Source organism: Argopecten irradians, chromosome 12, assembly GCF_041381155.1.
Source record: "Argopecten irradians isolate NY chromosome 12, Ai_NY, whole genome shotgun sequence".
NCBI lineage: Eukaryota > Metazoa > Mollusca > Bivalvia > Pectinida > Pectinidae > Argopecten > Argopecten irradians.
Window position 1 is genome coordinate 11,037,833 of NC_091145.1, and position 14,439 is coordinate 11,052,271.

General features: G+C 32.9%; 1 protein-coding gene across 13 annotated transcripts in view; it reads left to right on the top strand.

Moving 5' to 3' along the window:
• The window catches only part of LOC138335949 (plexin-B-like), a 169,364-nt gene that overhangs the window by 136,375 nt on the left and 18,550 nt on the right, over nucleotides 1–14,439 (top strand). For 10 of the 13 annotated variants that reach the window (XM_069285155.1, XM_069285154.1, XM_069285164.1 and 7 more), the window contains 13 exons: nucleotides 1,072–1,089; nucleotides 3,728–3,887; nucleotides 4,377–4,473; nucleotides 4,936–5,047; nucleotides 7,346–7,369; nucleotides 9,302–9,436; nucleotides 9,981–10,091; nucleotides 11,299–11,389; nucleotides 11,759–11,958; nucleotides 12,383–12,534; nucleotides 12,966–13,062; nucleotides 13,320–13,456; nucleotides 14,071–14,238. In XM_069285155.1, the coding sequence (XP_069141256.1) occupies nucleotides 1,072–1,089; nucleotides 3,728–3,887; nucleotides 4,377–4,473; nucleotides 4,936–5,047; nucleotides 7,346–7,369; nucleotides 9,302–9,436; nucleotides 9,981–10,091; nucleotides 11,299–11,389; nucleotides 11,759–11,958; nucleotides 12,383–12,534; nucleotides 12,966–13,062; nucleotides 13,320–13,456; nucleotides 14,071–14,238 (1,502 nt within the window). The remainder of the gene's footprint in view (nucleotides 1–1,071; nucleotides 1,090–3,727; nucleotides 3,888–4,376; nucleotides 4,474–4,935; nucleotides 5,048–7,345; nucleotides 7,370–9,301; nucleotides 9,437–9,980; nucleotides 10,092–11,298; nucleotides 11,390–11,758; nucleotides 11,959–12,382; nucleotides 12,535–12,965; nucleotides 13,063–13,319; nucleotides 13,457–14,070; nucleotides 14,239–14,439) is intronic. The other 3 variants (XM_069285165.1, XM_069285168.1, XM_069285166.1) reach the window with 2 other exon arrangements.

A 14,439-nucleotide genomic window follows, 5' to 3' on the forward strand; every position in this document is an offset into this window, starting at 1 on the left:
GACAGTAATCTTTTAAGGTTTTAATTGATATTTTTGTTTCAATTATGCCACTGCCTACCATCAAATAAAGGGAGGGAACCCTGAGCATATACCATTACCTATTTTCATTCTGTCTCGTTGCGTCCTGTTTCCATTTCATATAAACAAGAGATTTTAAGAGCTTTTGTGTTTGATGCCCATATCTGTCAAATTCTTAGTCAAAACATCATTCTAGAAAATGGTCGGTGTTAAATCGTTCCTTAATGTAACGTCACCAGACTCATTGTACGTGTAAATCACATTATGTATATATTATAATACCATTGAACATTGTTGGTGATATATTGCCTGCTTAGAGTTGTCAATATGCATTTGCCTGTTTAGAAATATCAATATTTAGCATCGTGATTTTATATCTGTGTATTATGACTCGTCATTATTTTTTGCTGTGATTTTTTTTCTTGATACATTGACCATGCAGGAAATGTGTTTTTGTTTTTTGAGTATGCCTGGCTGTACTTCTACCATTAGGGACCTTCTTTGTCACGAAATGTGTCGAGTGAATTGCACTGTACCAGTGTTTTTTGTTTGCCTGGCGATAACGATAAAATCAATAATATCATATCGTAATTGAGTGATGAATTTCTCAGAAGCGACATCCGATGGGAGTTCATGTATACATTCATTTAGTGATTACATCATTATAATAAAATTATAAAAAAAGGCTTTAGATGTGTTTCATACACTTGAATACCGACCGTCCCCATGGTAATGGATGATAGCAAAATTTAACTATAATCAAAGCTATGATCATAAATGGAAAAATTACAAAAGGTCAGTGATTTGATAAATTTCATGTTTTTCCAATTTAAATTATATAGCTATCAAATGTTACATTTCAAAATGACTTAAATCATGTATTTTGCACTCTAAACAGTATCCTTTTTTGAAATTGATTACATTCTGTAGAATAATCTCAACATTCCACGACTTTTTCGTGACACAGAAGGTCTGTAGGTATTCTGAGCGTTATTGTGGTGTAAACGTGTTATGTGGTATGACTTATATTTTTATTTTGATATCTATTTATAGTTGAATGGTTCTTTGATTGTAAGTACTAATTCGCCGATATCAGAGGCTTCTGGGAATATTAACGACCACCATCATAACTTACGCTGCTAAAGCCATTTCTACTGCTGGAGCTAGGGTTAATACTGGTCAACGCTTTATACTACCATAGTTCTAACGTCACATTTATCTACGAAATCTGAGTCTGAAATATGTATCATCACATCACATCAATCCTAATATACATTTCATGAATATAACACCATTGATTTTTAAACAACATCCCATCTTGCTAACTCTCATCAACTGACAATTTTTCATCATTATTTACATATATAAACAAATCATTAGAATCTATGACCTAAATAAACTGCAAAAAAAATGAAAATCTATAATATATTGCCCATTAATTTATGTCACAACAAGAATTTAATTGTTTAATTAGCAGACGGTTGTGACAATTATTCTTATGTTATAGAGATATGTAAAAACATTTATCAAAATAGTAGGATTCTGATTTCTCAGAGTAGGGGGGATAACTCTTGTTCAAGCACAAGATTGTTTGAATTTTAAAGGTAGGAATATTTTTTTCTGGTAAAAAACGATGTCCAAATTGCATGTCAGTACTCAAAAAAATTAAGTATTTGTATTTACTCCTGCAAGTAAAAAGAAATTAAACATTAATATGTATCATGTAGATCATCATAATTATGTACAATATATCACACTTTATTTATATATCTGTATTATATGTGCACATTGTAGAAACCTATCCGATTACTAATACTAATTCTACAAAATTCCTACAGCGAACTCCTAGTGGTTTTACTTCTTAAAGTATTATCTTCTGTTGAACCAATTTTCTGTAAGACGTTTAGGCTGATTAATGAAGCTTCATGGTTTCTGATTAACGAATCTTCTTGATTTTTTAAGAGTGGGGATAATCTGTTGAAGGAATCTGATGTAAAAAATACTTCAATCTTACAAAAAAATATTCCCATGAGCTGTATAGAAGATTCCAAATGATGTAATTTCTTAGCCTTAATTGGCTGTTTTCCAGATCTATACGGCTACCACTATGCATGTACATGTAGGATAAAAAACAAGTATAAACGAGTGATGAATTTTGACAAAAACCATTGCCAAATGTGAAGCTCATAATGTCTTGCCCCAGAGATAAAAAGTTAACACAAATTGCTGTTGAGGTGATTAGCTATAACAAGACTAGGGGTATTACGATAGCTAATTTACTGGATTGTACTCACAATTTCCTCTCAGACGATGCAGGTAATAGAGTTATCTCCCCTTACAAGATCATTTATTATACATAGTGGGCAGGCCTCACTGAGACGATACACAGAAAACACTTTTAATTACGTTGTTGAGAAATTGGTCACCGAAGGCGAGATGAGTTAGAGATGTACGTGCTTCTATTAAATTTTAATCTGCATGCCGAGTTAATTACCTAAACATTTAATTAACCGTTACAAGTAAAAAGGTAATTACCTGTTTTGTCCATCACATTATAACCGTATTGGAACATTTAGATAGACGCTTATTACGGAATAGGGTTACAAGTGCAGGCTACCCTCTGTGAAGTTGTACACGTTAACTCCATCATCTGTCGAACATCCTGGTGCTGAAATACTGTAATTCAACAATTGCATACTCTTATTGGTTTTTGCTAGAATACCATATTTACCTGCAATTACGAACCCTTATTTTCTTCAAGCAGTCCAACTTATCATGATTGTCTCTTAAATCTATTTGTCATATTTTGACTGCAAGAGACGTTAAGATCAATATTTTATAAATGGAGTTTTAAATTATAAATGAAAGCATGCATGTGTACCTCCAAACGAATTCATAGTTTATCACATTTGATGGGGTACATAGTATTTTGAGAAATTTCATTTTCACTCAAAGTAATTTATATGCAATTGAAAGAGAGGTCTAACTGGCATAGTTAGAGTAAAAATTATTGTTTGGATACCTATGTGAAGGTACATGAATTATGAAAAACAACAATTAAGAAAAATTGTGATACCATACAGCAGAAATCAAGACAGCATGCAAACTCTGAGCTTGGCATGATAATACTTTAAAGCATGAGTTTCTCTGTATGAACCTGTACATTAGAGAGCATGATATTTGAAATGAGAATTTTCAGGTTCTTAATAGATTCTTTAGCTTCTGTAGATTTTCCAAGTCTTATTACTATAGTATACCCTATAAATATTTCATATTCTATATCCTTTATTTTTCCTAGATGTGAACTTTTGACAGCTGATGATATAACTTACATTATTACGAACAAATTACATGTGTATGTTTATAAAGACCCAAAAGTGAAATCGATAAGGAATCGGATTTCAACTTGCTGATCTCATGAATTCAGCATCATAAAAAATATCCTTCTTTTCTATTTTATTTATCAGCAATACAATTTCTCAAATGAGGATCAAAGGTCAAATTTAGGCAATAGTACAGAGGTCACAGAAATCCTGCAAATGATAATCAAAACTTATGAATCTAATATTGAGCAAAGGGGATCAAGAGGTTATAATTCATAGGTCAATACAAATCTTTTGTAACAGCTCATAGGTCAAAGTGGATTATAGGTCATAGTTCATAGGTTATAATAATGTACATGTCACTGATGTGAACATTGTTACCACAGGTCCACTTGTCCATCCTGAAGCTGCCCAGAATGACCAACTACAGCTGTGTGTTTGCTCTGGACACTGGACCCTGGTCAGTTCCAGCTGAGCGATGGTCCTATGGACTTACATGTCAGACTCCTAATGTCACAAACTTCCGACTTCTTTTCGGAGAAGCAGGTAAAGACTACTTCCTTTTTACCATTCTTTCTTTTCTTTCTTTCTTTCTTTTTCCTTCATTTTTTTTTATTTTCTGCTTTCTTTCTTTCTTTCTATTTCCTCTAAAATTTGATTTTACATCTTGTAAGGAGACTAATTTAGCTCTATGTCCTCCAGAAAACTTTTGTAACCTTTTGGTTAAATTTAATGCTTTGGTCCCTTTAGAGCGAACTTTATGACAAATGTATCAGATTTATCAAGATATTTCCTGCTGGACCATCTAACGTGCACCACCTAATTTTGTTATACATAACCTGATTTATATGTCTGGCCACAAAAGAAAACTTAACTTGGCATCTTACACAGACGGTCTCCTGTAAATTCAATCACCAGAGATAAGTTATCTCCCTTTAAACTGAAACTTGATTTTAGGTCATTTTAACAATGTCGTTTAGTCTATATGCTTACAAGCTTGATGGTATCGACATTTTCTGTCTCCTGTTTTTCCAGGTCATCGCGATATCAAATTATCCATCAACTCCACAGAGACTGGGAAACTGTTTGTGTCCAAAAACTTCACTTTCTACAACTGCGGAGCATTCAAAAGGTAAACATCCTACCAGGATTTATTTATAGGAATAACTTTTAAGGAGATGATGGATATGGTATCTTTATAAAAAAAAAATCGGATCTTCAGAAATATCGTTCATATGTATAGCTGATTGGTTCCAATTCGGGGGTTTCGATATCCCAAAATGACATGGGTAATGTACAATTTACAGTTAGTTAGTCCCAACTTTTTGTGATTATGACATCACGAAATTCATGTCAAAAGACGACGTCACAATCATAGGAAATTAGGATTACACAGCAATTAATTGTATTTTACCCATGTCGTTTTATGTTTTTACAACCACCATATTATTGTAGTTTAAACTGGGTTTTACCCATATCTTTTGCTAATAGCTACCTGAATTTTGATATTAATCTTTTTTGTACAAATTTTACCTGTTATTAAGCTATTCCTTACCTTTATTTCAATTTCTAATTTTTCAACATTCTTTTATAGCTGCAGTCCGTGTACAGACAATCGCTGGTCATGTGACTGGTGTGTTTATGAGAACAAGTGTCTGTTTAACTCTGGAAACTGTGACGCTCGTGGCATCATCGTGAGTCGAAATGTACGTTCTGTTGTGCTGTACAAGCCTTAGTTCTGTGTTATAAGTGGACACCTGCTATCCCACAACACTCTCACCGTTTACTTGGTTTTTCAGTATCCCACCCATTATTTAATGTTGTCTGAGTGAAATCTATTGTTGGACTAACAGAAAAACATTAGAAAAGAAAGTTAAAGCATCAAATTGTTTCACTTAAAATATTAGATTCCTCAATAGTTAGTCTTACGAGAAGAAAATTACTTTGTAAACTTTCAATAAGCAAGACGGCTATGATTATGATATTTGACAATTAGATCATGCTTGGATAAAGAACTATCTAGTTTATGCAAATAAATGACCTTGACCTACTTTTAAAAGAGCCAAATATATTACTTTTTTTCAGTAACTTGGGTATGAATTTCAGAACATGGGATGAACACTTTTCTCAGACCTCTTAGATACATTTGTCTTCATTTCTCTTTCAAAATCAAATACTGTTTCCCTTAAGACTATTTGGAAATGAAATGTATATTTTAACGCTTATTTAGGTTCTTAGAAAGCATATGTTTGATATGTTATTTTACCTGTTATGAGAAGATGGCAAAGTTATAATTTAGTTCCAGTACTTTATGCATATTGTTCTGTAGGCTATATTGGTATAAACATCGCTTGTACTTTCAAACTGAAATAGAGTAAGCATGCAGCTATCCATAAAATATAAATTATTTAGAGAATGATACAAGGTAGATATTAGTATATGTGATTTGATCAGCGATTCTTTTCTGCCATATGCGTGAAACCGGTCTGTGGACGATAACATAATGACGTTACAACATCATCAGTTGTATGTTAAGGATGCTCCATCGCTGACAAATGATATTTTTTCACTATCAAAAACAAGAGCAGACGATTTAGTACTTTTCTTCAGTTACAAAAGTTACTTACTTTACACCATCACCACCATTGGAAAGTTTGAGCTTCTAATTTTACTTCATGTTAAAATTACCAAATATAAATAATTGCATCCTGAAAAAATTCCGTGGCACTATATCCTATATGGAATGAAGTACTGAATGCGCATGCATCAAAAGAAAAATAAATTATTTCATATTATTTTTTGTGTTAATTAGACAATTATATACACGATTAAACACCAATTTTTGTTCAAATGATGAATATAATTTATACTCTGTCGGTGGTGGAGCATCCTTAACCAATGATAAACTGCTTCAAGATGAGAAAAACAATTTGATGGTAAAATTGCTAAGTTTGTTACCATGAAACAGCTACTTAAAAGAACATATTTTTCACATTAAAACCAATTTACTCCATCATGTTACTTACGCCCCTTAAAATGACATTCAAGATATAATATTTTACTTATGCTACTTTTACACTTTTACTTCTTCTACAACTTCGTTGGTATCTTAAACAGAATCATAGCAATACAGCATTTCTTTAGATATAATAAACCCATGTATATCCAAACTCAAATGGAATGAAACATGACTTTGATATAATGATCTTTGCCATGATAATTTGTCGTCCTCAGATAAGGTTTTATGGCAGTATTGGAATAAAATAGAAGTATTATACATAGAAAATCATAATACAATGTATGGAAAGCTTGCAAGGTACAATTGTCAGTTAAATTCGATTAGCAGTACTAGTTTACTCAAGCTTTTGAATCTGGTTTACATGAATCACGATACTATAGCTACCCCAACATAGGAAAAAATACTCATTGGTAATCAACAACAGTGAAATTATAATCTGTTTAGGTAAAACTTGGAAATCTATGGGTTTTTTAACAGCATGATGAAAGTTTTGTTGTTGTTTTTTAATTGTTGTTCAAATTTAATTTTGTTTGAAATTTTATTTCCGTAATGAGCACATTTTAATTGAGTTCTAAGCATTTCTTTGTTATTTTTGTTTTGAAACCAACACCATTTAATAACACTTTAATTTTGTTTATTTTTCGTCACTGTTGGCCGTTATTGCTTGGGTTCTTATTTGCCAATATTTTTTTGGGTTTTAACATGGATGTGACAGTTGGCATCGGATCAATTGTATTCTGAATCTGTATAACACAGAGTTATCTGCCCTTGCAGGTAGGTATTGATTGTGATGTCTCATATTTACAAACTTTAAGTCATATTTTTCAAAGAAAATGAAGTTTCATTCACAAAATAATGACATCACAATTGATAACTATGCACACAAGGGCAGATAACTCTGTAATATGCAAATACAGAATAACTTGTCATTTTGTTCATTGCACATGACAGATGTTTAAGGTTTTTAAAAATTACAAATTTTCAGGAAACCGATGATGGTAACTCGACAGTAAGTTGAAGTATTTGTCATACAATTATAGATACATAGCTCTTGTATATAAAAGTCTTCTTTTTTGTCGGAATGGATTCCTAGATACTTCATCAATGATATTTGTATATTGCTGTTGTTATTTTTTTCCTCTATTCCAATTTTCTTGTTGGATGATTATGAAAAATTTGGTATAGTACTTCAGTTTTCTGGCAATTGAAGTGATGTTTTGATAAACATTTTACATGTCTATGAAATATAATCCCTTTTCTAGTTCTTTTTGGATGAAAAATAAATATGAACATTTAAAATATGAGGCAGCATGGTATTTGTTCAAAGAATTCTCAAGAATCTTTTTCATAAATGGAATAGGTTACGTGAAGTACTGCATGGCATGTTCATATCTTAATGACAGATTTATATTGAAATAACAGAGATTTGAATAACCTGCCTTGGAAAATATTGAACAGATCTCAAGCATGTTAAAGCCTTATTATATTTTTGTGAAATTTTAAATCGTGAATCGGTCTTTAAAACTTTAAAATTGAGGTGAAATACTAGCCATTGATAAATTTGAGTTATGAAAACCTTTGGCAAAAGCACCTGAGCAAAAGGTTTTAGACACAAGTGCACCTGATCCGCCTTTTGTTGATGAGAGTTATTCCCCTTTTTGTGTATTTTGTGACATCCCGAAGAGTTCTGACCCTGAGGAAAGTTTTATGTTGTTTGAATCAAATGCTTAAAAAGCATTTTGCGTTAAAGACTGGATTTTCCTTTTGTCTGTATAATTCATCGATACTAATTGAAGTTATCTCCCTTGTTGAAAAAATTCTTTCATCTTAACTGAACCATATTAATTTTCAAATTATTCTATGATATGATTTTTGTTTTGGATGAATGCACAAATGTGCAGGTGCTTTTTTTTTTTTTTTTTTTTTTTCAAAAATAAAGTCACAAAATGACATTATTCTCTTATATACCGTACTTCTTATTAGCAATATTTGAATATCCTCTGATTTTGCCGGGGAAAAAAATTTAAGAGGGTTTTTGAGAGACTAGCCAGATTTGGATGGAGGTGGAAAGCCAAACTACAACGAAAAAAAGCACTGTTCAACATCAAACAAATACATCAGAAACAGAGATCGAACCATACATATAGTAGAATGATCAGACTTTGAACCAAAAGGCCACAATAACATCAGAAGACAATTTAACATAACTAATTCCTTCCTGCATTGGATACGGACTCTACGATCCTCTTTTTCGATATACCATTGTTTTGTAACCAGCATGTGTTGTACTACCAAGCATTTTGGATTTTTAACTGCAGGTTTTCTAGCATTTTGAACTGATGGAGTCAGAAGATACCTTTTAATGAGAGTAAACGTGAAACAAGAATTGCATTTTGTGATCAATAGATTAGATAGAGATTATTTGCATGCTGCAGATATAGGGCAAATATCATTCATTTAAATCTTAAAAACAATAATTTTAAACTGAAGTATGGAAAATAGAGAAAAAATAGTATTGATTTATAGTTTATGCATGTTAAAAGTCTTAGATTCAAAGATAGTGAAATAGTTGAATAATTAAAATCAATTTAACACCAAGACAATAAATGTGTTTGGTTATTATAAATAAAAACTTATATATATATAACTTTCTAGAAGGCTGTTATTAAGTTTCTAACTAGGTTGTCAAACCAAAATCAGAAAAATGAATGTAGTAGTAAAAGTTATGGATATTATGTAAGAGATCTTAAAATTTTGATCACATATTGTCCTCTACTTCTTGTAAACCACAAAGGCCTGTTGTCATGGTTACCCAGCTCATTAAAATTTTGTCAAATTGAGGTTTTCACATTATTTGTAAACTTTGACAGGTGCTATTCAACCGTATCATTTTGAAGCTGTTTTTAATCTAAATGCTGACCAGAAAATTCTTGATTTTCAGAAATATTCCGGTGATGGACGACGTGGGCCAAACCACTGTCCTCGTATTGACAGGAACAAGACAGAACCAGTCTACATCCCGAACCAAAGGGCCAAGGCGATCACAATCCATGGATTCAACTTTCCAGAGCATCTTGTAAGATTAAAAAAAATATTAACTGTTTTCAAAGTAATTTGTTTTAGATTTGTTTTATCTTTTGTAAATGTTAGCTCTTTTCTTAATATTTATTTTCTCTTAAGGGCACTTATTGAATAATATGTCATTTTGTAAACACCATTAACTCACTCACTTCTGATATTTCATAATGAACTGGTCTAGATTTAGAAGAGTCAAAATGTGTCTTCAGGGATGATGGATTAATTCATATGAAAATCACGTAAACATTAAATGATTCATCAGGGATGATAAATTAATTCATATGAAAATGACATAAATATCTCTCTCAAATTTAAATAACGTTAAATGAAATACCTGCTTATGAATTAAACAGCAATATTTCAAATGAAGTCATTAGTACTAACTGTAGTGATAAAGAAGTTGTATCAAAATTTTACTTTGATAAACCAAAATTTAATCATTAAATTCTTTTGTCATTGAACTTTTTTACATTATTCGATGAAATCTTGTTTATGTAAGTTTGCTTGAAGTGTTTCCTTTGTTTTGGTTGCTATGACAACAGCCTAGGATGCAGGGCTATCGTTCAGAGATATATATCACCGATCCCCCACTGATAGTGAGAGGCAGTTGTGACCGTCTTGACAGTGAACTCATCCGGTGCAATATTCCACAGGTAAGAACTAGCTGATGAGGAAATTCCATGTTGTACATATTGACTCTATCGTAAACCCCATAATTTGTACACTTAACACTGTCCCTATAGCCCGTTTGTGCAGCTGTTAAATGTTTTTATTAAACAAAAAATGAATCTGGTCACAGAATAATGTACTTAACGGCTTAATGTGGATAAAACCATACATACATGTGGGGGTAAGGGGGCATAAACTGTTACCAATAAATCGTTCAGACCAGTATCTCAATGTGTTACAGACCTGAAAGTTTGTGAAATTCATGTCTTTCAAGCATTACTAAACATTTTTATCCTTATCAACATGCCCAGGCACCGCTTTCTCGAAACAAACTTAAGTCAAAAACTGACTTAAGTCATAAGTTTTCATATAAGTTACATAAGGAGAGAACACTTAAGTTTTGACTTAAGTCTGCACTTTTGTTTCAAGAAATCGAGGCTTGTTCTATCCAATATTGACACTCACAACAGTAACAATTAAGCATTGAATGTCTTTCAGTTGGCATTCATAGCCAATATGAATGCCAACTGGACAGAGGCAAATTCCATGAAGCGCGCTATGAATGCCAACTGAAAGACGTTCAATGCTGATATTTACATTTGGTTACAATTTTATGATGAACCCCAAGGGATTTTGCATTTATAATGAAATAATCATTTGTTATTGTCATGGATGGAATAGCCATTTGAACAGTCGTCTTCCGTGATCTGTGGCAAGACAATTGTGACGTCACAATGATAATGGCGTCATAATAAGCGCTTGAAGTTCATTGCCTATATTACTGCCAACTGCGCTTGGTAAGGTTACATAGTTGGACTACGATGAACATGTAAATATTGGTAAATGGCGTTATGGTAGTTTTTCATGTCTTTTTGTTGATGAATTTTACATTCAAGACATATCAGTAATTTATAGGCTTAAGTCCCAGTACTTTTAGTACTTTGATTGTTTTTTTGTAGATGACTTATACAGCTTAAGTCTCAGTACTTTCAGTACTTTGATTATGTCTTTTTGTAGATGACTTTTTAGGCTTAAATCCCAGTACTTTCAGTACTTTGATTATGTCTTTTTGTAGATGACTTATACAGCTTAAGTCTCAGTACTTTCAGTACTTTGATTATGTCTTTTTGTAGATGACTTTTTAGGCTTAAATCCCAGTACTTTCAGTACTTTGATTATGTCTTTTTGTAGATGACTTATACATTCAAGACTGGCAAATTCAAAGCTGATCTCAGAATATTCTTTGGAGACAATACAGAAGTAGAAAATGATTCCACACAAGGTATGTGTCACTTTCAATCACCCTTTGGTAAATAAGCTACTGTTTCAAAATGTATGGATAATATCTGATAATATTTTATTGCTTATAATTGTCTGTCTCTGTTAAATAAGTAACTTATATTATATATCAACCATCAACTCCTGATTAGTCTACAAAAAATTGTATGTATATAATATGAATGACTGACCTTGACCCTTTGTGTATGACCTTTGCCCTTTGTTACAGTGACTATTTATAGCTGTAACTGTAATTAGATGTCCTTGAACCTTTATATATGACCTTTGCCCTTTGTTACAGTGACTATATATAGCTGTAACTGTAAATAGATGTCCTTGAACCTTTATATATGACCTTTGCCTTTTGTTACAGTGACTATATATAGCTGTACCAGGCTTGGTAACGGAGACTGTAGTTACTGTAAATACATGCAGAATTACGAGATTCTGTTGGACTGTAAGTGGTGCCATGGAACGTGTGAGTACCGCAAGTTCTGTAACGATTCACAAGACCCACGGCCCAAAATCTGGAGAAGTAGCGGAGATACCTGTCCACCCCCAGATATCCAAAGTGTGAGTGTCCCATGAACTTTGACCTCAATGTCATTTTTGTTATTCCTACACACTTTCTTTCTTCATAGTCCAGTGAATTAAACCAAGAAAAGTTTAGCCGAGCAGAGAGTTATTTGGTAACAAAACTTTTAACAAACAAATCATTTTGTTTTCATTGATAATAAAATTTGCCCACATGTAATGATTGTGAGTTCTGCCAATTGACTGATCACTAGCTGTCAAACAATCTGCACATGACTTTGTATTTTGTTTTGTGTATACTCTGAAATTGAATGGAAATGTCTGCATTAGCAAGCATGAAAAGTGGCTATATACTGTCTGACAATCAGTAAATTTGGCTGTTGCTTTTCCAATCTTATTTTTGGATTGTAGCTAACACTGGCATATATGTTAAAATATGATTATGAACTTATATGTTTTTCAGATCTCTCCCAACAATGGCCCCAAGATGGGAGGCACACGTGTGACCTTGACAGGGTTAAACCTTGGTACAGAATACAAGGACATTCAGAACAATGTGTCCATAGCAGGAGTTCCTTGTAGACCCATAAGGCAACAATATCAACCCTCACAGAGGTAAGTTAGTCTACAGACAGAGATGTTCCTACTGAATTATACACTCATTAAACTTCAGAGGTGAACTTTTGAATTTGTTGAAACTTCAGAGGTGAACTTTTGAATTTGTTGAAACTTCAGAGGTGAACTTTTAAATACATTTCCTTTCAACAGAAATCTGATTATCAGCTTTAATTCATTCATGACTTTCTGGAAAATAGGTTAATTTCATGATGTAAGATGTAAGATTAAAAAAAAAGAAGAAAGAAATATTATGCAGATGTCACGGTTGATACTGCATGATAGTGCATCGATATTTCCATTTATTCTGTACACAAACTTATTTGCTCCTGTTTGTAATGTCACAAAACTTGTTTTACACAGTGTCTTTTAAACTAGTGCCATAGAATATATAGACCTGCACACAGCTATTGTTTTGTCTTTTATTACAGGATTGTGTGTGTTGTCGGCGCCAGTGAACGTGGAGACAAATCTGGACATGTTACTGTCCTCAATTACGTTTTCAGTAAAATTAAATTCCACTACCTGGTAAGTGTTTCATTTTACCCTTGTTTTCAATGGAAAAATAGTGTTTTTATGGAGAAAAAAACAATATTCATTTCTAGTAACAATATATTGAAAAGAATTTCAAACATTAAGATAATTATTAGAAAAAAATCTGTATCAAACAATCTTGAAGAAACAATGTAGAATGTGCCTTTTAACTGATACTTTTTCCCCTGTGATATGGAAGGTAAATATGTCTACCAATATGTTAATTATCATCTTTTATTTTTCCCCAATAGAGCCCGTCGATAGAAAAGGTTACCCCTGCCCATGGCCCCAAATCTGGAGGATCTGTCATCACCATTAAAGGTTTACACCTGAACGCTGGTAACAGCATCTCCATCACCATCAACAACCGTACCTGTGCAATCACCGGGTAAGGACTATCCATAGAGATGAATATGTATGACTATAGAATTGTATTAAGTATTTTATCTCCAAAGATAAGAATAACTTTATTAGGAATGAATACTGGGGGGTCAGATCCCTGTCCCTATATCAAAGTTCTAGGTGCGCTGAAGGTAAGCAACTGATAACTACCCTCTCCTCTCATCCTCTTACCCAAGTCAGTCAGATACATAAGTGTCCCTTTTAACACTACTCCAATCCTTCATGAAGACCTTCTCCTCAAAGGCAGTAGTCACATCAAAAGCTCTTACTACTTAAAAGCATCATCATTTCATATAATGATCATTCTAAAATCAATGAAAATATGTTGAGGGTATATAAATGCATGTTGTTGCAAATATGATTTACCCTTTTAGGCCTAACTAGGCATATATGGTTTGTTATTATATCAAATACCAAATAGTTTATCTCAGTACCAATATGAAATGTCTTGATTCGCTGTAGTCCAAAGCAGACAGAGGCCTTACACTACCTCCATCCTCCACAAATCCCCTAAGACGGTAGTCAAAGCCACAGACTTCATTACCCCATGTTTAATATTCTTATTGTAAGATAAATATTCAATCTATCTTCGTTTGACAGGCAAGCCAACCAGAAGTCTGTCATCTGTACCACTCCTCCCAGTGTCCAAACTGGAGACGAAATGATCCGAGCCAGTATTGATGGTAACGACATCTATGGTTCGCTCATGTTCCGTTACTATGACGACCCGACAATCAAGAGTATATCTCCTGTTCGCAGCTTCCTAAGGTAAAGGGATGAAACTGAAGACACACAAGCTATAAAAACATATTTTTGTAGAAAAAAATGAATCTGACTTCCCACCTTGAAGTTGTTTTCTGCTTCCCTTTGGTGTTAATATCAGAGGGTTGATTGGTGCTATTCTCGTCAAAAGAAGAGAATCATTTATAACTCAAAATTAAAAGAAAATTTGATCTTCTTTAATAACTT